Genomic DNA, 27,976 nt, shown 5'->3' on the forward strand with positions numbered 1-27,976 from the left:
CCGGAGCGCCCACCCCGGAGCGCGGGGCCCCAGCGGGCCCACTCCGCGAGGAAGCCGAGCGCGCCGACCACTGGACAGCACGCGACGGACGGCTGGCCCGCGGAGCCGGGCGCGGTGAGGGCAGGGCAGGGCGGGGCGGTCCCCGCCCGCCTCCCAGCCGACGGCTCCGCCCCGGAGACCCCTAATCGGGCCCGGCGTGCCACCCCGGCCTGCGCCGGCCAGGTACTGCCGGGCGTCGGAGCAACTCTAGGCTGCGCCGCCGCCTCCTTCCTCACCCGGCCTGGGGCCTCAGGAAGTCTCCCGCGAAAGCGAAAGCGAATCTCTCGGTGCGTCAGCGCGGGACCGCCGGGCCCAGACCAGTCTCTGGGGCAGGCTTCCGGCAGGGGGCGGGGCTTCGGCTTCCGGTGGGTGGGGGCGGGCGACGCGGCTGCCGGAGTTCGGGCGGTGGGCGTGGCCCGCGGCGTTCCTGAGGTCGGGCGGTGGGCCAGTAGCGTGGTGGGCGTGGCCCGCGAGTTCTCAGGAGGCAGATGGTGGGCCTTTAGGGTGGTGGGCGTGGCCCGCGAGTTCCCGGAAGTCAGACGGTGAGCCGGTAGGAGGGTGGGCGTGGCCCGCGAGTTCCCGGAAGTCAGACGGTGAGCCGGTAGGAGGGTGGGCGTGGCCCGCGAGCTCCCGGAAGTCGAGCGCCCAACTGCCAGCCGTCGGCGGTCCCTGCGGCGTCTCGTCTCGCCCGGAGTTTGGGTCTGGCGGGACCGGGCGGAGATTTGGCTCCCGCGCGATAACTGCCTGAGGTGGAGACGGCCCGCCACGTGGTTTGCGCTGTGGTGTCAGGGGAGGTGGCGGGTCTTCTCTGCGGTGTCGTTACGAGCTTTCGCCGCCCCGGGTCACGGGGGCGCCGGGGCCGCCGCTGCTCGCGACGCCGTCAGACGCCTTCCCGCGCCGTCTTCGACGAGAGCTGGGAAAGAAGGGTCGACGGGCACGGCGGGGAGGGCGTCGTCACCCGGTGGCGCGTGCTTTTACTAAGTGACTGAGCGCGCACACGCTCTCGTAGCCTCTTTAGAGTTTTGAAGAGGGTGAGCGCCACCCTTCTTTGCTCACGCTGGACAGCCTCCCACGGAGGCGGGGTTACTGTTCATTACTTTGTCTCTCGCTGTTCCTTCGGCTCTTCCTTGCTCGGAGCTCTTGCGTGTCCTGGACAAAGCCCGAGGCCCGTTACACTCAAGCGACTTTGCAATAGAACCGCTATTACTTCTCCCTCCATTCACACATGAAGAAATCAAGGCAGGAGTGACTTCTTACTTGATCTACGTTTTGTAACCATCAGGTACGTAGGTGCAAGAGTGGGGAGGAAATTGTAGTCAATTATAAATATGGGAAACTGCCCCCTTCTAAACACAAAAGGTAAAGAGGCAGCTTGTTTAAAACAGTTGAGGTATCTCATCATCGTAATTATTATTACTGGTAAAACAACTATAATGATTAACTAATTTGCATGTTTCACTGAGCTGAATTGAGCACCACAGATACATTGCACTTTCAGGATTGTGAATATTCGCGAGAATAAAGAAAAATATCCCTAAATAACAGTTTCCAAAATTGAAAATTTCTCTTGGATGCTTATTAATCAACAACATGGTAATACCACCAGTATGAGCTGGGAATTTGAAAAAGCACAGCTTCCCATGCTATGGTTGGACGTTATACTTCGGCAAAAATGATCGTGTTAACCTGTAGAATATTGATTTTGAACCGCATGTTTTCATATGTTTTTAAAATTTAGTCTGTACTTTCCCTATGTTTCTGAATGTAGCATACTTATTTACTATAGGTGAGCAAAATTGTAAGGTTAGGTCTTTGAATCTGATTTTAACGAAGACAAATTATTGTTTGCTCTCTGGAGAAGTAGCATGTGTTAGTGAACTGATAGTGGAAATTTGAGTGAAGACATTAAGACTCAATTCTGGGATCTGTTACTCTAGGTGAATCATTAAACTCCAAATTATAGTTTCTTAGTTTGTAACTTGGAACCGATGTATTAATAAGTTGGTACTTCACAGGATCATCATGTGCAAGATAACACTGGGTTGAACTCTTGTAGTTTTCTCTCTTGCTCAGAGCTCTTGTTTATCTGAGGCAAAGCATCAAGCAGTTAAAATCAAAGAACCTTGAGAAATTCCCATTGGATGCCTGAGTAAAAACAGAGTTCCATGTGCAGAGGAAAAGGGGGTCATGATAGTTGGGTAACCAGCATTTTCTGTCAGACTCATCATGTATGGTCCTCACTGAAACATTGAAAAAAATCACCCTCAACCACTTAAAGGTAAATATGAAATTTTTTTAACTTAAAAAAATTATTTATTGTGATACACAGAAAAGAACACACATCCATAACTGTTTGACTCTCTTAATTGTCCTGAAGTGAACATTAAGAAGAAACAAGTATTGCCATCACTCCCCGACACTTCCTTTCCTTCCCTGCCTCCTGCTTCCACCTCTTAGTAACTACTACCCTAACTGTTAATATTGTAGATTAATTTTCCCTGGCTTTTTGATGTTATATATTGTTAGTTATTTGTATTCTTTCCCAGTTTTACTGAAGTATAGTTGACAAAATTGAATATAGATATGAATATTTTTTATATAGACTTACAGATAACTTGTGAAGTTTCTTGGAATTTCCAATTTATTTCAATTAATTTCCAATTAATTTCAATTAATTTTCCAATTAATTTTGAAAATCCATTAAAATAGACCGTTATATTCTCTGTTGAAAGTACTTGGTCATAAGATGATATGACAGGTTAGTGTGTGTTCATTAATTACTCTGTAACATGACTTTACAGTGTGACTTTCTCCTTGCCTACTTTCAGAGTTTCTGTGACTCTTGGGTATCTAAGCCACTCACCAGTCCCTCCTAAGATATTCAGTACTTATAGAGTTGAATCATTCATGGGGGAATGGCCAGGGGAAGGGGGGGAGCAATAAAAACAAAACAAGTCATTGGAAACCATGCCAAAGGTGCGTGAGCTGAAGTGAGACCAGGCTAAACCAGCAAACCACAGACCAGGAGAGCCAGCTGGGGCCAGGAGGCAGCCTCACAGAGCACTGCAGGCCCGCCTGGAGGCCCCTCTCCCTGGAGCTGCATCGCTCCTGCAGGAGGCAAGGCAGGTCCTAGTTGGTCTTGGCAGCTCCAAAGAGAGAAGACCTGGCGGAAGGACAGAGAGCAGGCAGAAGTCCTCATCTGGCTGAATCTTAATACCCTGCGGTCATAGTGGAGGGCATGGTCATAACTCCTTCCTGTTCTGTACTGTCTGGGAGCCGTTTTTAATGTTACTAAACATTCATGCTGTGCTTAGTCACCCAGGTGTGTCCGACTCTTTGTGACCCCATGGACTGTAGCCCACCAGGCTCCCCTATCCATGGGACTGTCCAGGCAAGAATACTGGAGTGGGTTGCCATGCCCTCCTCCAGGGGATCTTCCCGACCCAGGATTTGAACCTAGGTCTCCCACATTGCAGGCAGATTTTTTACCAGCTAAGTCACCAGGAAAGCCTAAGAATACTGGAGTGGGTAGCCTGTCCCTTCTCCAGGGGAGCTTCCTGACCTAGGAACCAGAGTCTCCGCATTGCAGGCAGATTCTTTACCAGCTGAGCTACTGGGGAAGCCCACTAAACATTCACATATAACATCACTTTTGAAAACTGTAGGTGGCGTTCGTAACGTGACTGAGCCTTAACTCGCTCTCCCGTGTCACGCGTGTGTCAGCTGCGTTCTGTGCTTTTGCTGCTCTCTCTAACGTTACTGGGAATATCCTTGTGCGTAATCTATATCAGTGTCTCTGATTTGATTCCTTAGGATAAAGAATTACTGAGTGAGGAACTTAACTCCCTTTAAAAAAAGAAATTTTATTATAAAGGTAACTTGTGTAAAAATTGCAAAATGTAATAAATGTGTAAAGAAGAAATAAAAGTCACCTGACCATCCAGATATCCTTGCTAACATTTAGGTGTCTTTCACTGTGTCTGTTTTTCCTGCACATATAGCTGTTTGTGTCCCTAGCCATCTACCTATTAATGTATTGACTATATAATTCTGCATTTTATGAATGTGCTATAATTCACTTTGTTTTTGGATGATTAAATAGTTCTCTCTTTTTTTTTAAAAAAATATCCATTCAGTGGCCACCTGCCTCATGCCAGGTCATGTGCTGGATAGCGCATGAGACAGCTCCCTGCCTTCTGTGAGCGTAATTGAAATAGCTCCCAAATTACAGCTGTCTAACTGTTTCAGAGTACTGGGTGCTGTGAAAATGTCTAATGGGAAGACATAAGGATGGCTTCCCTGAGGAAACGACAGCTCTGAGACCTCAAGGAGGAGCAACTTTTAGCCAGGAGAAGAATGTGTCCTCAGAAGCTTGTAGGGGAGAGTGGACACCCCCCACCCCGCTTCACAAGGACTGGTCCATAGAGAGCTGCTGAGAAGAGTGGATCCCAGCGGCACACCCCCATTCTCACAGCCTGGGGAACAGCGTGAACGTGACGAGTAGGGGTAGATGGGTGGGCCAGACATAGCCAGAGCCACAAAGCAGGCACCAGTGTGCGTTCACATGTTCTCATACACTTCTCACCAGTCTGTGAGGCAGTCATTATTGTTTCCTTTTGCAAATGAGGAAATTGGGGCTTATGTAAGTTACCCAAGGACTGATAAATTAAAGCTAGAGTTCATATGGGAGAAAAGCCTGTGCGCTCTTCACCGTCGTGACAGCTTCTAGTAGCTCACCTTCGGGCCCTGCCTCCCCTGCCCCCACCATGGTCATGCCCTTTACTGGGCAGCCTCCCCACACCCAAAGATGTGCTGCTTTCCAGAGGGCACTTCCTCTTACTTGGAAGTGTCTCATGTTACGGGAAAATAGCTCATAGTGTCATCTGCTGTGCTGATATGTGAGCTTTGTTGGAGTAGCAGGGCCCACCGAAGACTTTGTGCAGGATGTAGAAGGTTGGTTACCTGAGCCAGACTACGTCAGGCCACTGACAGGACTGCTCTCAGCTTAGGCATTTCCAGAAACCCCTTCAGCCACTTAAAAGCTTCCCATCCCAACATTTTATTAAAAATTTCAAAGTGCAAAGTTAGGTTTTACACCTGCAGCTAACATCATGCTAACAATGAAAAACTGAAAGCTTCTTAAGATCAGGAATAAAAGGGGAATTCCTTGGCCCAGTGGTCAGGACTCTGTGCTCCCACTGTTGAGGCCCTGAGTAGAATCCCTGGTCCAGGAACTAAGATCCCACAAACCACATGTGTGGTGCTGCCAAACAAAACAGCAAGTCAGGGCCAGGGTGCCCACTCTTGCCTCTTTATTCAACGTGGTATGAGAAGCCCAGATCCATGAGGCAAGAGAAGGCATGTGAATGGGAAAGGAAGAAATGACGCTGTCACTGTTTGCGGATCATGCGAGGCACGTAGAAAGCTGAAGCACTCCATCAGGAAACTGTTAGGACTAAGGAGCAATTTCAGCAATGCCGTAGGGTGCAAAGTCACCAAGTAAGTAAATGCTAGTCGCTTAGTCTCATCTGTCTCTGCAACCCCATCGGCTGTAGCCCACCAGGATCCTCTACCCATGGGATTCTCCAGGCAAGAATACTGGAGTGGGTAGCCATTCTCTTCTCCAGGGGATCTTTCCAACCCAGCGATTGAACCTGGGTTTCCTGCATTGCAGACAGGTTTTTTACTGTATAAACCACCAGGGAAATCAGTATACAAAAGTATTTTGCATTTCTATATACTAATAAAATGAGCTATCAGAGAAATTAAGACAATTCCATTTATAATTCCATCAAAAAGAATAAAATACCTCAGAATAAATTTAACCAGAGAGGTAAAAGACATGTAATTGAAAACTATCACATATTTAGGAAAGAAACTGGAGACATAAAAATAGTCCATTCTCATGGATTGGGAGAATTAATATTGTTACACACTCCATGCTACAGATTGAGTGCAGTTCCTATAAAAATTCCAATGACATTTTTCACAGAAATTGAACATAAAATCCTAAAATTTGTATGGAACCACAAAGACCCCAAGTCATCAAAGCAATCTTGAGAAAGAAAAAAGCTGGAGATACCACACTTCCCAGTTTCAAACCATCTTACAAAGCTATAGTGATCCAGACAGTGTGGTTCCAGCATAAACACATACGTGTAGATCAGGGGAACAGAACAGAGCCCAGAGAAACCCCCACATACGTGATCAGTTAACTTACAAAGGAGCCAAGAAGGCCCCCAACTTTACGGTGGCTGGCTTGGTCATCGTGTAGGCACATGTATAAGAAACTGCCGGGGCTTTTCTCCAAGTGATGGTACCATTCTGTGTTCTGCCACAGATGTGTGAAATCCCTGTTCACCGGCACACGGTGGTGACCTTGTTCACTCTGGACACTGGTGGGTGTGCACGGCTGTCACATGGTGGACCCCAAGGGTTTTCATTCTTCGTTTCAGTCTGGGGAAAATAAATGAATCGAAGGGGAGGAGGAGGAAGCAAACAGTTGTGTTTATGTATATATCGTACACTTCATGGCCAGTTCCTCTCCTTCCCACATCTTCCTGTCCTTTTTAGATCATGCATTGTTCTCTTCAGAGCCTTCAAATTTATTTTTGTTGTTCATAATTACTTTTAAGCCTGTTTATTTCTAAAGCTATTCAGTAGTTTAATTACCTGAACGTCTTTGGTGCCTAATACAGCTTTTCGTAATATCTGTGGGACTTGACTCATTGTGAACTTTTTTCGTTTGCTTTTTTTGTTGTTTTATAATTTTGTAAAGGGAGCTCATGTTGAGTTAGGCTTTATTTATGGGACTCTTGTCTGGCTTGGAGGTGTTTTGTTTTCTTTAGCCTTATAACCCAGAGATGTCATCAGCCTGTGACCATTTTCTATATAAAAGTTCTTAACTTGGGGGATCTTGACATGAGAGATAAGAGGAGTATAAATTTAAAGTCCAAATCTATTAGAAGACAGGCCCAAGGTTAGGAACTGACACAGAATGTTTTTTCATTCCCCAATCCCAGTCTAAGACGAGTTCTTTTGCTGGTGAGTTGCTTTTTCTGTTGTCCACCCTTTCACTGGGGTAGGGGGCACACTGAGAAGCGCAGTGTTACGGGGGAGTCTTGGTTTCAGCCCTCTTTTCTCGCGTGTCCTGATCTCAGCTCTGGCCTCTGGCTGAGTTTTAAACCCTGACCTTTGGATGCTGAGGTTGGCGGTGCCCCCACCAGGCCACTGTCTCGGTCAGTTTGGCTCCTGTAACATTACCACAGACGGGGTGGCTGAAACAGCAGTGATTCCTCACTCTTCTGGAGCTGGAAGTCCAGCAAGTCCGGTGTCTGGTGCCGGCTCACTTGCTGGTTTGCAGATGCTGGCTGTCCTCTTGTACTCTCACTGGGTGGAGAGGCAGAGACTGCCTCTCGTGTCTGTTATAAGGACTCAAATCTCATTCATGAGGCCGCCTTCATAGCCTAATCACTGCCCGGCCCCACGTCCTCCTAATACCATCACACTGGAATTGGGGCTTCAGCGTAGGAATCTGGGGAGACACATACACCCAGTCCACAGCAGTGGTCACATGGCCCTGCCCACGGCCTGCTTGCCTTCAGTCCTTAGTGCCCTTTTCCTTTCTGCTGCGACTACCTGTGCATTTGATTGGATGTTTGCATTACGTTACCCAAGATACACGGGCCCTTTATAAGAGGACTTTTTAGATTTTCCTAATCTTCCATGTTTGTAGAAATGAAAGTCTAAGGAAGAAAGATTGTGGTCTCCTGTGATTCCTGGAAATAGGAAAAACATTCATCTTAGAGACTATAAATCTGTCTTCAAAAAATAAAGGCACACCAGGCGCGTGGCGGAGCGTTTATACGCTGTTTGAGTGACGACTTGCCTGTACTGGCCTGTCCTCTTTTCTTCACAGGGTTGTGTGTTTCCGGGGCATTCTGACGCTTCAGAAGGAAAGCGGCCATGTCCTTGGACGACATTAAGATGAGCCCCAAGGACTTCCTGGAGCAGGCTGACCTGGACAGTGGGGGCTTCGGGAAGGTGTGTCTGTGTTTACACAGATCCCACGGGCTGGTGATCCTGAAGAAGGTGTACACGGGCCCCAAGCGCACCGAGTGAGTCAGGGCAGAGTTGGGCAGGCCACGTGCTGTGCCAGGGCGGTGGAATCGGGTGGCACAGCCTTTACGAGACAAACATGGGTGCAAGGGTCAGCCCTGAGGCTTCATGTCGGATGGCCCTGCAGGGCGGTCATTGACATCCCTGACTCAGGAGGATTCAGACGCCGGCTAGGGGAGAGCCCTGAGCTGGGTAACAGAAGAAAACTGAAGAGGAGGAAGCAGAGAGGAGGCGGCCCAGGGCGATGCGGGGGCGCTGGAAGAGGAAGGGAGGAGCAGGCGCGAGGGGGCGAGGGCCTGCTCCACGGCGGGTGAGGCCCAGCCGCGAGCCTGGGGACGAAGCCCTGGTCCATGAGTCACAGCGTCCGGGACCCCCTCTCTGCGGCAGTCGGGAAGCTGTTGTATTTCCCTCCCTTCTCGCCGGAGTGGCTGTGAGAGAGGCCGCGGGTGTAGGCCGCTGTCCAGCGCGGTCCTTGTTTCCCGGCCGCATTTCCTCGCGGCTCTTCAGCTGTGCGTTGATTGGTCATCGGTTTAGCGCTTCCTGCGCACCGGCCGTGGTTCCCGGGAAGGAGGCCCCCGGGGTGGAGGGGCAGCCCTGGGGACCCTTGGGGGCGTGCCCGGGGGCGTTCGCAGGGCCGGGAGGGGAGCGGGCTGCCCCGCCCGTCTGACCCCCGCCCCCCGCCCCCAGGTACAACGAGGCCCTCCTGGAGGAGGGCCGGATGATGCACCGGCTGCGGCACTGCCGCGTGGTCAAGCTGCTGGGCGTCATCATGGAGGAGGGCAGCTACTCGCTGGTGATGGAGTACATGGAGCAGGGCGACCTCATGCGCGTGCTCAAGGCCCAGGTACGCCTCGCCCGCCCGCCCGCCCCTGTGCCTCAGACTCCTGTGCGAATGGCTGGTGGTTTGGATTTTCTCAAGGATAACAACACGGAATGAGGAGGGTTTCCAACAGCAAGATTCATCCTGTTTACCAAAGCCAAATAATTTTCATGCATTTGTTAAAAGTGTAGGTACCTGGACTTTCCCGGTGGTCCAGTGGTTGAGACTCCCTGCTTCCACTTCCAGGGGGCACGGGTTTGATCCCCGTTCGGGGAACTAAGATCCCTGCTTGCCCTGTGGGGCGGTCAAAAAACAAGTGTATGCGCCTGTTAAGAGCAAGGCCTGTGCTGTTTGCTCAGGAAGCAGTAGCAAGTATGACAGAGACAGGTAACGGGGCGCAGGTCGGGATGTGAGTGTCTGGTGTGGGGGTGTGTTGACAGACACGCCCTCAGCGAGCTGTGGGAACACAGCTGAGGGCCCTCACCCTGCGAGGTGGTCAGGACGCGTCTTCGGGGCCTGCCAGAAGGGAAGCTGCTATCTCTGTCCTCAGGTCCGGATCCGCTGCTCTTGAAGGAAGCTGGTCCCCTGGCCCCTTTGAGTCCCTTTCCGTCTCCCGGACTGACTGTCCCTTGTTCCAGGTCAGCATCCCCCTGTCCGTGAAAGGGAGGGTCATTATGGAGACCATCGAAGGGATGCGCTACCTGCATGGAGAAGGGGTGATACACAAGGACCTCAAGCCAGAAAACATCCTCGTTGACAGTGACTTCCACATCAAGGTAAACCGCAGTCAGGGCTTCTGGGGGATCAGCGTGATTCACATTCTCAGTGTGAGTCCTTTTTCCGGACATGATGTGTGCCCAGTGCAGAGCTAGCCCAGCTCCTCCCTGGTGACGGTGGTGCCAGAAAGCTCTACCAAGGAATCAAAAGAGAGAGACTTGGTGGAGGTAGTTATCTTTATTTATTCCTTTACTTACATCTCCTTTTAAAAAATCTGTTTCCTTTTGAAAACTCTGTGCACTGTAGTGAAAGGAAAAAGAGGGAGGGTTTTCTTTTCTCCTCTAGGTGGACTATCATGTCAAGTCGGCTTTGGCAGCAGGAATCCCAGCCGAGCACAAGGGTCTGAAAGGGGAAGTGACATTGCGGGGAGGACGCAGGAACTGCTTACCCAGGCATCCCTTTACCAGAAGATTCTGCTTCTAGCACTCTTATTCCAGCCCTGGACAGGGTTTTCCTTTTTTCCTGTGTCTTTAAAAGAACGTTCTTTACGTTAATAACTTACCTTTTATGATCTGGGTTAGAATTTGAGGATTTTAGACAATCACATGCCAGAAATCATCCCCAAAAGCGTGGGTTCCCTGAAGCAAACGTGGAGCTGCCGCCTCTGGCGTCTCCACTGTATAGCTCTGTCATTCTGCCCTGCCTCCTCCTTCTGTTCTGTGTCTGAATTTGGCGTTTTTTTCTTTGCCCTTTTGTCTGTCTTTCCCCTCTTCCACATCCCATCTTCTCTCAGGTTCAGGCTCCCAACTCAGCACGAGTGGCGCTGCAGTCCTTATCCTCAGTGTGTCTTTGGGATCCTTGGAAATTCACATCCATGGGCTTCTGGACACCTTTTGGGAAAACAGAAGGTGCAGTACCATGTGCTACACAACCTGCTGAAAAGAAAGTACCTGTTTTCCCAGCCTCAGAATCAACAGAAAACATGCAGAGTAAACGACGAGTTAGAACAGACGTGGCTAGCTGTTCTTCTCGGGAATACCTTCTGCTTTTCTCCCCATCAACCACCCCCCCCCCCACCCCCAGATATTGCGTAAGAATCGAGACGCCAGAATTTCACACAGACTTTTCTTAGGGGAGATTTTCCAGACGGCTGAGGACAGATGTTTTCTACTAGTTTGTTCAGAGATAGCTGTTTTAAACCTGTCCAGTACAGCTGTTGCTGCAAATGTTAGAGTCCCTTCATCTACTGGATAAGCCCCCGATTTAAAGACAGCTCTGATTTGCTTGCTGCCGTCACAGAAGCGTCCCGTTGGTTTGCTCTCCTGCAGATAGCTGACCTCGGCGTCGCTTCCTTCAAGACGTGGAGCAAGCTGACGAAGGAGGAGCACAACGAGCAGAGGAAGGCGGGCGGCAGCGCCGGGAAGAGCGGTGGCACGCTGCACTACATGGCCCCCGAGCACCTGAACGACGTCAACTCCAGGCCCTCTGAGAAGTCCGACGTGTTCAGCTTTGCCATCGTGCTCTGGGCGATCTTCGCCAACAAGGAGCCTTACGAGAGTAAGGCGTCGATAGAGGAGGGAGGCTGGGGGTCAGTGGGAGTTGTTCGGTGGGGTAACTGTGCAGTGAGGTCGTGGAGGTTTATCACTGTTTGTTCAATGTCTGTCTCACCCACGGGACTGTGAGCTCCACGGAGGCCGGGACCACATCTCATCCATTCACTGCTCTTCCCCTGGTATCTACACATAGAACGTAGTGGGTACTCGGCAAGTGTTTGTGGAATGGATAGTAATCTCAATTTAGGAATCGGGGGTCATAGGACAGATCGGAGCTTGGATAGTGCATCTCAGCTTGCAGGGTGCTCGACGATCCAGGCTTCCTCCCGGCCAGGAAGGCTTGCTTGGTTCTCCTTATGAGGCCTTTCAGGGCATACACTCCATACTTTCATCCATCCACACACTCCATACTTTCATCCATCCACTCACTCCTTCGTTCAGGAATTGTTTCTTTGCAGTACTTACTGTGGGCTCTTTACTTGGAACTGAGTCTATAAAGATGAGAAAGGGTTTGCGCAGGAGAACAGGTACATGAGTAGCTGTTCTTCAGTGTGTTAAAGTGAAGTCTCTCCGTCATGTCCAACTCTTTGCGACCCCATGGACTGTAGCCTGCCAGGCTCCTCCGTCCATGGGGTTTTCCAGGCGATACTGGAGTGGGTTGCCATTTCATTCTCCAGGTCAGTGTGTTAAGAACCTGAACTAATGACCCTTCTCCTGCCTGCTCTTCCTGGGTGATTGTCAGCTCCCAGGGTTCAGTCCCCTCCTTGCTGATGCTGCTCAAACCTCCAGTGGAGGCCTGGACGTCCTCCTGTCTGTTAGATCCAGTCCACGTACCAGAGGACCCCCCAAAGCAGTATCCCCCAAAACAAATCCATGTTCTCTATGCTGCCCAAGTGGCTCACTCAGCTCTGCTCTTACATCCAGAAAATGGTGTTACCGTCCACCAACCGAGCTGCCCAACCAAGAACCTCAGTTTCCAGACTCAGCCTTGCCCTCCCACATCCAATCAGACATCGAAACCTGTGAATTTGGGAATCCCTGGCAGTCCACTGGTTGGAACTCACACGTCCATTGCCGAGGGCTGGGGTTCAGTCCCTGGTCAGGGAACTAAGATCCTACAGGCTGCGCAGGATGGCCGGCAACTGTGGCCTCCGGGTGTATCAGATCCAAGATGCGCCCGCGTCTGTCTGTCTCCAGAGGACCCTGTCCGGTTCACACCCTCTGTGGCTCCTCATGGTGCCACTGCTCACACTGCCGTCAAACAGGCCGATCAGGCCTCTCAGTCATCTGTTTAAAATCCTTCCAAGACACCACTGACATTCAGGGTCAAGTTCAAACCCCTCAGTGTGGAGCACAGGGCCCTCTCTGGTTTGGCTAAGCTGTTCCTTCCCTCCCTCACCTCAGCCAACATGCCCAGTTACACTGCGCTGGTCATAATTTCCAGACACATCTTGATTTCTGCAACTCCCAGTCTATTCAGATCCTGCTTTCTTGGCCTGGAATCTTCCTCTCTGAATCTTCCTTCCCGGTTCTTTACCCGGATAACTCCTGTTTATTCTTTTGGACTCAACAAAGCCTTTTCTGACTTTCCAGTAGTGGTCCTGTCACCAGAACCCTTTGTGCTTACTTCTTGAATAGCCAGTATCGCTCTGAATTTTAAGTCACTCTTATTCAGCTGAGCTCCTTCAACACAACCGCTGTCTGCTATTTGTCTCTGTATTCAAATCTGGAGTGTGGCACTGGCTTTGTTTACATATTCAGTCATCTGCCAGGAGGCAGCTTTGCCGGTAATCCGTCTTTCCTCTGTTTGATCGTCTCTGCAGAGGAACAGGTCCGCTCATCGTCCCAGGGCATTCTGCCCCTCCCTGGTACAACCGGGAGAGATCAGTGGCCTGGTCCAGGTTCTGTCACCTCCCTGCCCGAGAGGAGTGGGCCCTGAGCGTCTCAGCTCTCCTTCCCGTTTGCTCTGTAGACGCCATCTGTGAGCAGCAGCTGATACTGTGCATCAAGTCTGGGAACAGGCCGGACGTGGAGGACATCATTGAGTTCTGCCCGCGGGAGGTCATCGACCTCATGAGGCAGTGCTGGGAGGTGAACCCGGACGACCGGCCCACGTTCGCGGGTGAGTCCCCTCCGTGCGGCCACCGCCTCCCTCCCACGTGGCCGTCTTCCTAGCGAGAGGCTGACGGGCGGTACTTGGGTTTTTAAGAAACCGAGTTCCACTCCTGATTTCAAATTGATTTCCTAGATTCCAGAGGCTTTGTTCGAAGAAAAGTTGCCATCTCTCTCCCAAGCATGAAGGCATACAAGGTCCTTTTGTTTCTTGGTGGTATTTTTCCCCATAGGTAAAGTTTTTAAATTGCATTAGAATATTCGTGACACATAATTCACCACTGTAACCATGTTTAGGTGTTCAGTGCAGTTCAGTTCTGTTCCACTGTCTGCAGCCCCACAGACTGCAGCTCGCCAGGCTTCACTGTCCATCACCAGCTCCCGGAGCCTGCTCAAACTCACGTCCATTGAGTCGGTGATGCCATCCAACCATCTCACCCTCAGTCGTCCCCTTCTCCTCCCGCCTTCAATCTTTCCCAGCATCAAGGTCTTTTCCATGAGTTAGTTCTTCGCGTCAGGTGGCCATAGTACTGGAGCTTCAGCTTCAGCATCCGTCCTTCCAGTGAATATTCAGGACTGATTTCCTTTAGGACTTGTTGGATCTCCTTGCAGTCCCAGGGGCTCTCAGGAGTCTCCTCCAGCACCACAGTCCAGCGGCATTTAGCACATTCACAGCATCTTCACTGTCCCCACCTGAAAGCGTGCTCGTTCAGCACTGGCTCCCCACCCCTCCCAGCCCCTGGCAGCCGCCACCCTCCTGTGTGTCTCTGTGAACTTGGCTTCACAGGGTCCCCCGTGTAGGTGGAATCCTACAGTGTCGTCCCGTCGTGACTGGCCTGGTTCACTGAGCACGGCGTCCAGGGTTCCTCCAGGTCATAGCCCGTCAGGATCTCCTCCCTATTTCCCGCTGAGCGGTGTTCCACAGCGTGAGGACCGCACCGTGTCTGTCCAGTCACCCGCTGCCGGATGCTGGGGTGCTTCGCGGCCGTCGGACTTCTTAGCTTCTTTGGTCTCGGTTCCTCCCTGTGTAGCTGGCGTCTCTGGAAGCGTTATTTGCCTTCTGCATCGGGCTGAGAGCAGAGGAGGAGGGAAGGGACTGGAGTCCGCCACACCCGTGTGCCTCTTCTCATGCCCTGCGTCACTGAGGACCTTGCCAAGGCCCTGGAGGCAGCGGGAAAGAGGAAACCGGGCCAGGAAGAAATAAGGAGCAGGAGGGGAGTTAGGAGGCTGCAGCGGGCTCTGCGCTCGTATTTCTGCTTTGAGGAAGCAGAACTGAAACCCCACCAGCCGCTCCCATGAGAGGCTATAGGGGTGACTGATTCAGTTGCCTGCCTTCTTGCTCAGTCAGCCTGAATCTTGTTCTGGCTTGGTTTCTTCTCATGCCTTTTCCACCTTTTTAAACTAAGATTCTGCTTCTGAGATCATTGTAGACCTGTACGCAGTTGTAAGAAATAATGCAGACATCCCGTGTACCCTTTACCTAGCTTCCTCCAAGGACCACACCTGGCCAGACTCAGTGCACACCACAGCTGGAACACTGACCCTGACACAGTCAGATTCAACACACACCGTCTCCACAAGGGCCCCTCCTGCTGCCATTCACAGGAGTGAAGCTGCTGTGGACACTCACGTTTCAGGTTTTTGTGTGAATGTAAACATTTCTCTAGAGTAAGTACCCAGGAGTTAAATAAGTGAGTCATAGGTGGTTTCATGTTTAGTTCAGTTTTTTTTTTTTTTTTTTTAAAGAAACTACCAGTCTGGGTATTCCCCGGCTGTCCAGTGGTTAGGGCTGTCTGCCGTCACTGCCAGAGGAGACCCAGGTTCAATCCCTGGCTGGGGAACTAAGTAAGATCCCAAAAGCTGTGCAGCATGGCCAAAGAAAAAAAAACCCTGCCGAACTGTTTTCCAGAGTGGCTGTACCATTTTATCTTCTCACCAGCTACGCATAAGTGATCCCGTTTCTCTGCACCCTTACCAGCACCTGGTGGTGTTGCTGCTTTTTAGTTTAGCCACTCTGATAGGCATGTAGTGGCGGGTCAGTGTGGCGCTGGCTTCATCTCCCCAGTGGCTGATGATGGTGGGCACCTACTTGCCAGTGTCTTTGCCGTCTGCGTCTCTTCCACGGTGCAGTGTTGCTCTGTGTCTTTTACCCACTTCCTAATTGGATTTTGTCTTTTCACTGTTGAAGGTAGTGCTCTCTGTATATGCCCTATAGTATTCCTTTCTCGGGCATGTGATTTTCACTTAGCTTCTCCCACTCTGGAGCTTGGGTTTTGGTTTTTTTTTTTCCATTCTCTTCTCAGGATCTTTCACAGACTGAAAGTTTTTATTTTGATGAAGTCTTATTCATTAATCTCTCCTGTTGTGGATGATAATTTTGGTGTCAAGTCTGAGGACACTGTCAGGATTTGATCCAAAATACTTCCTTCCCTTTTTTTTCTGAAAATCTTAGAGTTTTACATTTAAGTCTGTGTTAAGTTCTTTTTTTTTAATGTTTGTCAAGGAAAATTCATTATTGCCAGCAAAAGAGTGATAGCACAGAACTAAATATTTGGTTGTCTTTCTTTGCCATTTATTTTGTTTATGTCTTATTGGGAAAATACCATGATCCACGCCGAGTTAATTTTTGTATTTTTGTGTGAGATTTAGGCTGCATTTTGTTTTTTCCTTCTTGCCCTGCTCCACCTCCATTTGCTGAACGGCTGTCTCTCCCCGTTACTTTGTCTCTCTGACTCTTTATACCAGATCCCTACCCTGCATGTTCCATCCTGGATCACCTCTGATACCAGAGGGACAGAAACAAGGAGCCCACCCTTCCTTTTTCATCTGGATATTAGCCCTCTTAGGCAGGGCCTTGTGCTGCAACAGAGCAACTACCTAAAGCTGCCTTCTGTTAGGCAGGAGCCCTTGGTTTCTTTCCAGTGGTATCCCTGCCTTCCTTCTGTCTACATAGAAATTAGTCTTGTCTGTCTGTTTATGAAAGTGATTTAAAGTTTTATTCTGTTGCTTTGCCCACAGATTAAGGCACATAATTCAAAGATAATAGACTGTTAATATTTAAATTTTTAGAAAATACTTAAGAAATTTTAAAGTGTTTTCCTTTTTTTCGTATAGGCATTGAAGAAAAATTTAGGCCTTTTTATTCAAATCAATTGGAAAATTATGTAGAAGACGATGTGAAGAGTTTAAAGGTGGGTGACATACCAGGTGCATTAAAGCAAATACACAGTATCAGTCATGAAAACCAAAGCTAAGATTCAACTGAGATTCAAGCTAAGCAGCTGGGGAACTGGGGAGATCCCTTGGAGGAGGGCATGGCAACCCGCTTCAGTGCTCCTGCCTGGAGAATCCTCAGGGACAGAGGTGCCTGGTGGTTCCAGAGTAGGACACGACTGAGTGACTAAGAACAGCACGCGGCACAGCTTGGTAACCACAAAAAAAAACAAAATTAGCAGTTTTATGCAGAGGTCATCAAGTTAGCATTACTGGACCCATTCCTCTGTCAAAACAAATGAAGTGAGAGGAAAACCTATCTAGCAATATGGAAAAAGGTAAGCACAGCATTACTGGAATAGGATGGAAAGAAACCATAGGTGGATCAGTCATGTTGAAGAATTCTTAAAAGATTAAAAAGTCAACAGGATTATCTTTTGAGACATATAACAGGAAAAAAAGTTTTAAAAGGCCAACCCAAACATAATACTCAAGAACTGCTAGAGGAGGAAGTCTTGGGTCAGCGTGTAGAAGAACAGATGTCACCTGGCACGTTGGCGGGCATTGTCACCCGGGAGCCATGCTTGTGTTTGTTTTAGAAGTTGGCTCTTCCCTCCAACTCCTCCGTGCTGAGCAGCAGATGGGAGCAGACCCTGCCCGGGATCACAGAGGTTTGTCAGAGGCCGGAGCCAGCTAACCAGCCGAGAGGAGCAGAGACCTTCCCACTCACACGCTCGGGAAGCAAGCTACAGTCCTGCTGCTGCTAAGTCGCTTCAGTCGTGTCCAACTCTGTGCGACCCCAGAGACGGCAGCCCCCCAGGCTCCCCCGTCCCTGGGATTCTCCAGGCAAGAACACTGGAGTGGGCTGCCATTTCCTTCTCCAATGCATAAAAGTGAAAAGTGAAAGTGAAGTCACTCAGTTGTGTCCGACTCTTCGTGACCCCAGGGACTGCAGCCCACCAGGCTCCTCTTGTCCATGGGATTTTCCAGGCAAGAGTACTGGAGTGGGGTGCCATTGCCTTCTCCTAAGTTTTAACATATTGCTCTAATCATGAGAGAGAGAGACTGTGGTAAATAAAACAGGCAGGAAACAGAGGTTTTAAAATACATACAGACACACACACACACGTAGTCAGACAGTCAAGAACTGCCAGACTTTGGAGGGACACCTACACTGTAACAGAGAGGTGCCCAGTGCAAACCAAGGAAGGAATCACAAGGACATCGAGGAAGACAGTCGCTAAAGCAGAAAAGCATGAGTGCAGCGCTCAGGGAAATCTCACAATGATAAAAGCTTCATTTCACCAGAAAGATAATAGCCTGAAGTCTGTCAGCCTTTGAACAGCACAGATTTGAACTGCATAGGTCCAGTTAACTCAGATTTTTCTCAGTAAATACGTACTACATGACCGTCACTTGGTCGAATTTGTGATATGGAACCACAAATACGGAGGCCCGGCTGTAAAGATGTATTTGGATTTTCGGCTGTGAGAGAGATGAGTGCCCCGACTCCTCTGTCCTTCAAGGATCAGCTGTGTAACTTAGAGAAACCAGCTCAACTAGAGACAGAAAACCTGAATATTCCTGTAACTATTAAAAGAGTTAAGCAGTCTTACAAGAAAATTCCACAACCACATAACTTAATCAGCAATTTCTATCAGATATTCAGTGAAGAAGTTACCCTGATGTCGTACAACTTGTCTGGATAAGAGAAGAGGGAACTCTCCTGAGCTCATTTTATGAGAGGAGCATAACCTTGATTCCCAGACCTGAACGGCAGATACAAGAAAGGAAAACTACACAATGATTTCACTTACCAATATGGTTTTGAAAATCCTGAATAAAATATAGACAATTGAATCCACCAATGGACGATAAAGATTGAAAAGATATGTGGTTTCACTAACACAAAAGCAAAGTGAATTCATTATAATTTTTCATCCATTAGATCAACAACAGTTTTGAAAGATTGATATATCAAGTGTTGGTGAAAATGCAAAGTAACAGACACTTTCATGCAGGATTAGTAACAGTGTAAGTTGGTGAAGTCTATTGAAATGTGAAGCATCTCTCAGACTTTTAAGCATGAACTTCTCCTGCAGCTCTACATAGTAATCTATCCTGTTCACGTGTATGCTCAAAGATTTAGCTTCAGATGTTTGCACCTTTGTGAGACTTATAATTTGGAAATACATAAATTTGGAAATCACCCAAATGTTTCTAAGTAGATGTACTAAGTTATGGTTCAGTTCAGTCACTCAGTCATGTCTGACTCTTTGCGACCCCATGAACCACAGCACGCCAGGCCTCCCTGTCCATCACCAACTCCCAGAGTCCACCCAAACCGATGGTCGGTGATGCCATCCAACTACGTCATCCTCTGTCGTCCCCTTCTCCTCCTGCCCTCAATCTTTCCCAGCATCACGGTCTTTTCAAAGGAGCCAGCTCTCCGCGTTAGGTGGCCAAAGTATTGGAGTTTCAGCTTCAACATCAGCCCCTCCAGTGAACACCCAGGACTAATCTCCTTAAGGATGGACTGGTTGGATCTCCTTGCAGTCCAAGGGACTCTCAAGAGTCTTCTCCAACATCACAGTTCAAAAGCATCAATTCTGCACTCAGCTTTCTTACATCCATACATGACTACTGGAAAAACCATAGCCTTGACTAGACGGACCTTTGTTGGCAAAGTAATGTCTCTGCTTTGGAATATGCTGTCTAGGTTGGTCATAACTTTCCTTCCAAAGAGCAAGTGTCATTTAATTTCATGACTACAGTCACCATCTGCAGTGATTTTGGAGCCCAGAAAAATAGTCAGCCACTATTTCCACTGTTTCCCTATCTATCTGCCATGAAATGATGGGACTGGATGCCATGATCTCCGTTTTCTGAATGTTGAGCTTTAAGCCAACTTTTGCACTCTCCTCTTTCACTTTCATCAAGAGGCGCTTTAGTTCTTCTTTCTGCCATAAGGGTGGTGTCATCTGCATATCTGACGTTATTGATATTTCTCCTGGCAATCTTGATTCCAGCTTGTGCTTCCTCTAGTGCAGTATTTCTCATGATGTACTCTGCATAGAAGTTAAATAAGCAGGGTGACAACATACAGCCTTGACGTACTCCTTTTCCTATTTGGAGCCAGTCTGTGGTTCCATGTCCAGTTCTAACTGTTGCTTCCTGACCTGCATATAAGTTTCTCAAGAGGCAGGTCAGGTGGTCTGGTATTCCCATCTCTTTCAGAATTTTCCACAGTTTATTGTGATCCACACAGTCAAAGGCTTTGGCATAGTCAATAAAGCAGAAATAGATGTTTTTTCTGGAACTCTCCTGCTTTTAGGATGATCCAGCGGATGTTGGCAATTTAATCTCTGGTTCTGCTACCTTTTCTAAAACCGTCTTGAACATCTGGAAGTTCACGGTTCACATATTGCTGAAGCCTGGCTTGGAGAATTTTGAGCATTGCTTTACTAATGTGTGAGATGAGTGCAGTTGTGCAGTAGTTTGAGCATTCTTTGGCCTTACCTTTCTTTGGGATTGGAATGAAAACTGACCTTTTCCAGTCCTGTGGCCACTGCTGAATTTTCCAAATTTGGTGACATATTGAGTGCAGCACTTTCACAGCATCATCTTTTAGAATTTGAAACAGCTCAACCGGAATTCCATCACCTTCACTAGCTTTGTTCGTAATGATGCTTCTTAAGGCCCACGACTTCACATTCCAGGATGTCCAGCTTAGGTGAATGTGAGTGATCACACCTTCGTGATTATCTGGGTCGTGAAGATCTTTTTTGTACAGTTCTTCTGTGTATTCTTGCCACCTCTTCTTAATATCTTCTGCTTCTGTTAAGTCCATGCTATTTCTGTCCTTTATTGAGCCCATATTTGCATGAAGTTATGGTTAGTAACTATATAATCATTTAGGAGTGGTGGAAACTAACAAATGACATGGAAAGATCTTCAAGACTTATTGTAAGTGAAAAAGTAAATCCCAAAACCACAGAGCATGACTCTGCATGTGAGTGCTCGGTTGCTCAGTCATGATAAATGATAATAAAAAAAAATTTTTAATCAGTTGGCTTTATATGCCAGGGTTTATTTTGGTTTCATTATATTCATTGTTCTGTATGTCTTTCCTTAGTCCAATACCACAGTTTTGATTACTGTAGCCATGTAGTGAGTTTTGAAATCAGGAATCTTTTTTAAGATTGTTTTGGCTATTTAGGAAAAAAAGTTCATTCATTTTTTTTAATATTCACTGCTTGTAAGAACTATGTGATATTTCTACCTTCTGAAAAATACATTCTTGTAACAATTTTTTGGAACTATTTTCTACTGTTTACCTAAAGTATGTTGTTATGCTCTTAATTTTAGAAAGAGTTTCCAAGCCAAAATGAAATTGTAAAGAGAATGAAGTCTCTCCAAATTGACTGTGTGGCAATAGCTCCAAGCAGGTCAAATTCAGGTAACTTACATTGTGATTGAAAATCTATTTATTTACTTGTTCGCTCGTTCACTCACACAACGGCGTAAAATGTTATTTACAATTGTATGAGAAAAAGAAGCTGTAAAATTTAACGCCTGTCTTCAAGGAATTTATAGCATATTTGTAGTTAATATACATACCTTATGTACATAAGATACATATGGACTTCCCTGATAGCTCAGTTGGTAAAGAATCCGCCTGCAGTGCAGGAGACCCTGGTTCGATTCCTGGGTCAGGAAGATCCACTGGAGAAGGGATAGGCTACCCACTCCAGGATTCTTGGGCTTCCCTTGTGGCTCAGCTGGTAAAGAATCTGCCTGCAGTGCAGGAGACTTGGGTTCGATCCCTGGGTTGGGAAGATCCCCTGGAGAAAGGAAAGGCTACCCACTGCAGTATTCTGGCCTGGAGAATTCCACGGACTGTATAGTCTGTGGGGTCGCAGAGAGTTGGACACGACTGAGCAACATTCACTTTCAAGATACATATATTTGAAATACTAGGTAACAACAGGTTCACCAAAACCATAAAGTGCCCTGAACACATAATCTGATAAGGACACATAATATATCTGACAGGGAGGAAGTGACCGTTCATGAAGAGGAGAGGAACAGGTAGGAGCAAAGTCCTCGAGAAGGTCAGCGACGAGCCTGCCCAGAGGGCGTGCAGGGAGGCTGGCCGCGGGGTCAGGCAGGGGTGCTTCGCTCGCTATAACAGATGGGAGAGCAGTCTCAGAAATCAAAGCCGCTCGTCAGTTGTCTGTTCTGGGGCAAATTACTCAACTTGTTGTGAGCCTCATCCACCCTTATGGTAATAACTGCTCCTGGTCTGTTGCGCTAAGTCACTTCAGTCGTGCCTGACTCTTTGCAACCCTGTGGACTGTAGCCTGCCAGGCTCCTCTGTCCATGGGATTCTCCAGGCAAGTGTCCTGGAGTAGGTTGCCATTTCCTCCTCCAGGGAATCTTCCTGACCCAGGGATCGAACCCCTGTATCCTGCATCTCCTGCACTGGCAGGCGGGTTCTTTACCACCAGCACCACCCGGGAAGCCCATTCCTAGTCTTACAGGGCTTTTAAAGAATAAAAGAACCCACGGAAATGCTCAGCCCAGAGCCGCTGCCGTTCTCATTTTCCAGCCCTCATCACACCAAGGAGACACTTTCTCTGCTCCAACACGAGTCCCTTTCTTCCTTAGTCACTCCCACAACACCCGCTTTTCTGCTGCTTGCTCATAACTTCCTTGTGCTCTCTCACCCCCAGCAGGGACAGCTACTCACTGCCTGTACAGCTCGCAGGAGGGAGACCAACTAGTAACTGCTTTTGATCTGTTCTCAGAGTTTTCAGTCTGTTATCCGAGGTGCAGAGTCCCGATGGTGCTCGGGGTCTGTGTTACTTCCGAGTGTTCCGTGATGCTCTTTCCGATGCTGGTCATTTCTTTCCAGCCACAGAACAGCCCAGTTCACTGCACAGCTCACAGGGCTTCGGGATGGGTCCCGTGGAGGAGTCCTGGTTTGCTCCCGCCCCAGATCACCAGCCGGAGGAGAATGACTTCCTGCTAAACAGTAAACTCCAGGAGGAGGCCAACTACCACCTGTATGGCAGCCGCATGGACAGGCGTACAAAAGAGCAGCCCAGACCGAACATGACTCACAGCAGTGAGGAGGAAAGGAGGCGCAGGGTCTCCCACGACCCTTTTGCACAGCAGAGACCTTATGAGAATGCTCAGAGCCCAGGGATAAAAGGCTTCGCTTACCCTGGTGTGATGAGTCACACCAGTGCAGCCCAGCAGCCAGCAGGGCTAAGCAGCCAACCCCAGTCACCATACTGGAGAGATGCATCATTTCCTCTACCTGGGCTTGGAGTGAGACCGCTGGACCTGGGGACCACGAGTTCACGAGTTTGGTATGCGCCAAACCCAGGCCACATGCCAAGCCTATATAAAACTCCGGTGCCTGAGACCAACCTCCTGGGGAACACACCCACCATTCCATTCACCTCTGTGCCATCAAGAGGTAAACGGGCCTTGGAGTCACACTGTTCTTTCAAATTTTCCTGAAAATAAAGCCAGCCACTGCTCTGTCACCAACTAGAAGGTAACAAAGGTCAAGCCATTTGGAGTCTTCGGCCACCAGACGCACCTTGCCCCCCGGGATAGTGTCATCAGACCCCTCAGCCTAGGCTGTCCGTTCAGGTGGGCTTCAGGCAGCTGCCCACACATGCGGGGTGACAAAGCCTGTCCTCCAGGAGGCACCCTTGGCTCTAAGCCGCATCTCAGTAGCCCACTGTGTCCAGGCTCTGATGTAAGGGGAAGTAACTGCCTGTATTCTTTCATTTGCCCTTGCTGTTTTCTGAAGGTAAGAAGTCAGTCTCAGACACGTTCATCCTTTATCTTGTCTAGGCCAGAGACTACCATTTGTGATGAAAACCACATTGTTGGGCACCCATCCCCTCCAGAACTCTTCCTTCTTCCCAACCCAAACCTGTCCCCGTCAGACACTAACTCCCCTTTCTCCCTCCTTCCCAGCCCCCGGCAGTCAGCCTTCCGTTTTCTGTCTCTACGAATTTGTGACTCTAGGGACCTCATATGAGTAGAGTTATACGGCATTTGTCCTGTTGTGACGGGCTTACTTCACTGAAGAAGGAAATGGCAGCCCACTCCAGTACTCTTGCCTGGAAATCCCATGGATGGAAGAGCCTGGTTGGCTACAGTCCATGTGGTCACACAGAGTCGGACACGACTGGCCGACTTCCCTTTACTTCACTGGAGACAGTGTCCTCAAGGGTCATGCATGCTAGGTCATGGGCCAGAACTCCCTTATTGTGAGGCTAAAGAGAATGCATCACCATTGTGTGGCCCGTCCAGAATGGACCGCATTTTGTTTATCTGTTCATCTGCTGACAGACACTTGGGTAGGTTCCACTTTTCGGCTGTTAGGAATAATGCTACAAACATGCGTGTATAGATATCGGATTAAGACCCTGCTTTCAGTTCTCTGGGGCATATACAAGTAGAGTTCCTGCATCGTATGGCAGGTTTTTTTTTTAACTTTTTGAGGAACCACCACTGGTTACCACAGTGGCTGCATCTTTTTATATTCCCACTAGCAGCGCACAGAGGTTCGTTTCTCCACATCCTCGCTGACACTGGTTGTTTTCTGTATTTTTGATAGTTTCCAACCTAATGGATGTGAGATGATTCAGCCAACTTTTAAAGAAGAAAATTTCAAATGGTGGCGTAGGATGAATTATTTAACTTAAGCAGTCCTGCCCCTTTACCAGGCTGTCCTTTTTTCTCTTCCTTGCAGTCTAGATATACTACTTATCTCTGTGTTTCTTTCTAATTAGATGAGTCTGCGAAATATACCATACACAACAGTTCTGGCATTCAGATTGGCGACAGCAATTACATGGAGATTGGTGGAATGAGTTCATCAGTACTCGACAGCATGTACATGAACTTGAAAGAAGAGCCGGCTTCTAAGTACCAAGCCATCTTCGGTAAGCTGCCCTTGAAGGACTGATCCTACAGCAACCTTGAACTTTCTCACCTGATTATTTCTCTGATGACTCTCCCTGAAGATGCCCTATTGCTCCTCATGTAATTTCCGTGGACGTGCTTTGTACTTATTTATGTGTGCTGAGGCCATAATTAGAATATCTAATTCATGGGTTTGCTATAAAAGTGAAATGAGTCAATACAAACAAAGGGCTTATACACTGTCTGGCACATGGTAAGATAGAAAAGTGTTAAACACACCATCATCATCAATATGGCCACCCGGACCCAGGAGCCCATCAGGTCCTCGTCAGAAGGATTCCGTAAAAGACAGAAGACTATGCCCTCAGCTGCACTTGCGAAATAAAAATTAGAGGGCTTTCTCTTATGGGATTCCCCTATACAGCTTCATAACATTAATCCCAAAACACAACCTGGGGACAACAGTGCGATTTAAGAACCCAGCTTTCTAATCCACCCCAGGACTGGCATTCTCTTTTTTTCATCAAGGGCCAGAGAGCAAGCGTTTCCAGCTCCGCTGGCCCTGCCGTCTCTGTTGCAGCTGCTCAGCTGACACCGCCTCCATGTGGGCTTGCCTGGTCGCTCAGATGGTACAGAATCCGCCCGCAGTGGGAGACCTGGGCTGGAGCCCTGGGGTGGGGAGATCCCCTGGAGGAGGGCATGGCAGCCCACTCCAGTCTTCTTCCCTGGAGAATCCCCATGGACAGGGGAGCCTGGTGGGCTGCAGTCCTGGGGCCGCAGAGTTGGACGCGACTAAGCAGAGCACGTGGCGCAGCTGACCCCCAGCATGCCAGCAGCCCCAGGCAGTAGGTGCACGGATGGGTGTGGCCACGTTCTAATAGAACTTTGTGGTGGCTGAGAGGTTAAAGCGTCTGCCTGCAATGCAGGAGACCTGGGTTTGATCCCTGGATCGGGAAGATCCCCTGGAGAAGGAAATGGCAACCCACTCCAATATTCTTGCCTGGAGAATCTCATGGACGGAGGAGTCTGGATGGAGCCAGGCTACAGTCCACCGGGTCGCAAAGAGTCGGACATGACTGAGCGACTTCACTTTCACTTTCTTTTACTTTACAAAACAAGCAGCGGGCCACGTGTGGCTCACAGGCCATAGGTGGCCAAAGTGAAAGTGAAGTCGCTCAGTCGTGTGAGACTCTGCGACCCCATGGACTGTAGCCTACCAGGCTCCTCCGTCCGTGGGATTTTCCAGGCAAGAGTGCTGGAGTGGTTGCCCCATCTAACCCTCTCAAAGCCAGTCTTTGATGCACTAGAGCAGAGGTTCCTAAGGTCTGGGTTGACAGGGTGCCTTTGAGAACCTGCTGGAGCCCAGGGCCCCTCTCCTGGTGAAGCACTGGCAGACTCTGGCCGGGAGGCTGACATCTGGTGGTGATGGTCAGAGCTGCACTGTGGGAGCCGAGGAAAGATGGGCGTTCTGCCGGGGGGGGGATGAGGTGTCTCTATTATTCTGCTTACTGAACATCACGGAATATGGCTTGTTTGTGGTGATTTTATACTTCTCTTTGCTTCATTTTATTATTTTTACGAAGGCCTGAGAGGAAGGAACCAGTAGGGAGAGAGAGGTTACGGCTCTAGGAGAAAGGAGGACTGAGTGGGGCAGGGGAGGGATGAGCCCAGAAATGCTGCACCGGTGAAAAGACAGTGCAATCAAGGAGTTCCCACCGGTGGCCTCCGTGTCCGGGACCAAGTGAGAGGAGCGCGCACGGCTGGCTGAAGGTCTCCTGAGTTGAGTGACCTTAACCCTGGCCAGATGGAAGCAGAACAAGGCCCAGAAGGAACAAGAATGGTGTTTTCCCCCTTGACGTCAGGAAGGTGTAGTGTAAACGGGCTGTGGCTCAGCTGGTACGGAACAGCCTAGCAGCCAAGGGGGCAGCTCCCAGGAGGAAGCAGGTCCTCGCGTGGGCTGGTAGACAGGTGAGGAGCGTCCAGGGAGCCGACAGCCAGAGCATGGAGGAGTTAACCTCTTTTACTGACTCCTGGTACTCTGTACTTTATGCAGGTGTTTGAAGCCAGAGTGTTCACGTGGCCACAGCTCAATGCCTTCTCCTCTTTTCTGTTCGGCAGATACTACTACTAGTCTGACTGACAAACACCTGGACCCGGTCAGGGAGAATCTGGGGAGACACTGGAAAAACTGCGCCCGTAAGCTGGGCTTCTCTGAATCTCAGATCGATGAAATTGACCACGACTACGAGCGAGATGGACTGAAAGAAAAGGTTTACCAGATGCTCCAAAAGTGGCTGATGCGGGAAGGCAGCAAGGGGGCCACCGTGGGGAAGCTGGCCTTCGCGCTCTACCTGTGCTCGCGGATAGACCTGGTCAACTGCTTGATCCGTATCAGCCAGAACTAAGCCCACAGGCGCTCCTGCGGCAGGGGCCACCTCCTCCCCTGGCGAGAGCCTGCTGCCTGCGGAGACTCGGACTTCTCTTCTCCCGGATACAGGGGGTGCTGTGTCTGCGTCAAAGTCACTTCCTGCCTTTCACAGCTGGAGGATGGAAAAGGGAATCGCCAGCAAACCACCCACTGTGCAGGACGCAGGACCACCTATTTGTGGCCAAGGCCCAACCCAAGAAGCCTAACTGGGCTTCGAAAAGGAGAGAAGAGAGAGTTGAGAAAGATCATTTTTTTCTTTCATATTATCCCATAATCTTCATGCTATTCATTCTGGTTTCTGGGAGTTTTGTTTGAGCAAGGAAAAAGAAAAATTTGGAGACTATAACCTAAATCAGCTTTCTAATTTTACACTGTCTTCTCCACATAAGCGTCTGTTATAACCAAAGTGAAAAATAAAAGTTCTCATCCAGTCGGATAGCGGAAAACTGGAGGGGGAGATGGTCCCCAGCTGCAGGAGGGGGTAGGGTGATTCCTTTCCCAGATGCATCCCTTGTGACCACTGTTCTCTAAATTCCAAACAGGTTAACTAATCAGTGTCAGAGACAAAAAGCAGACAATATTTTAATGGACTAATTAAAATAAAATTTTGTACCTCAAATGGAAACCACTGAAATTATGTTTGTATAAACGAAACAGTGTGAGATTCTCCATGGTGACCCCCGGCTACTGGCAGGAGAGTTCGGGGAGCTAGGGAGAAAAGAGCTTTCCTGACATTGCATTTTGACTTTCGAGATGAAACCCACGGGCCTGAGAGTAAGCACTGCTGTCTCGCACACCCAGCTCAGGGGCCTTTCCTTCAGCCCCCACGGTCTAACTACTGGACGAAGAGGGCCAAGTTTACATCTCAGGAGTTTCAATATTAGGCCCAAACGCCACAAAAACACTCGTCCTGGGCAGGAATCAACGAAGTGGGACGACACAGACTACAATACGAGAAAGAAGGCAACCTGTTCTTGGTTCTGAGAAAGGTATCCAGACCCTGAGGTTGATACTCCTAAGTGA

At 49.0% G+C, this 27,976-nt stretch overlaps 1 protein-coding gene across 3 annotated transcripts; it reads left to right on the forward strand.

Moving 5' to 3' along the window:
- The first annotated feature begins 95 nt into the window (after window positions 1-95).
- RIPK1 (receptor interacting serine/threonine kinase 1) lies at window positions 96-27,523 on the forward strand. 3 transcript variants are annotated; one of them, XM_052648612.1, is made up of 11 exons: window positions 96-326; window positions 7,958-8,156; window positions 8,845-9,001; window positions 9,616-9,753; window positions 11,023-11,251; window positions 13,220-13,369; window positions 16,474-16,550; window positions 20,941-21,031; window positions 22,490-23,059; window positions 24,393-24,545; window positions 26,644-27,523. In XM_052648612.1, exons 2-11 carry the CDS (start codon window positions 8,005-8,007, stop codon window positions 26,928-26,930), a joined length of 2,004 nt encoding a protein of 667 aa, XP_052504572.1. In that variant the 5' UTR covers window positions 96-326; window positions 7,958-8,004; the 3' UTR covers window positions 26,931-27,523. The 3 variants fall into 3 exon arrangements, with proteins under 3 accessions (XP_052504572.1, XP_052504573.1, XP_052504574.1); XM_052648613.1 differs by having other exon boundaries at window positions 22,496-23,059; XM_052648614.1 differs by lacking the exon at window positions 13,220-13,369.
- Window positions 27,524-27,976: the final 453 nt, after the last annotated feature.

Source organism: Budorcas taxicolor, chromosome 11, assembly GCF_023091745.1.
Source record: "Budorcas taxicolor isolate Tak-1 chromosome 11, Takin1.1, whole genome shotgun sequence".
Taxonomy (NCBI): Eukaryota; Metazoa; Chordata; class Mammalia; order Artiodactyla; family Bovidae; genus Budorcas; species Budorcas taxicolor.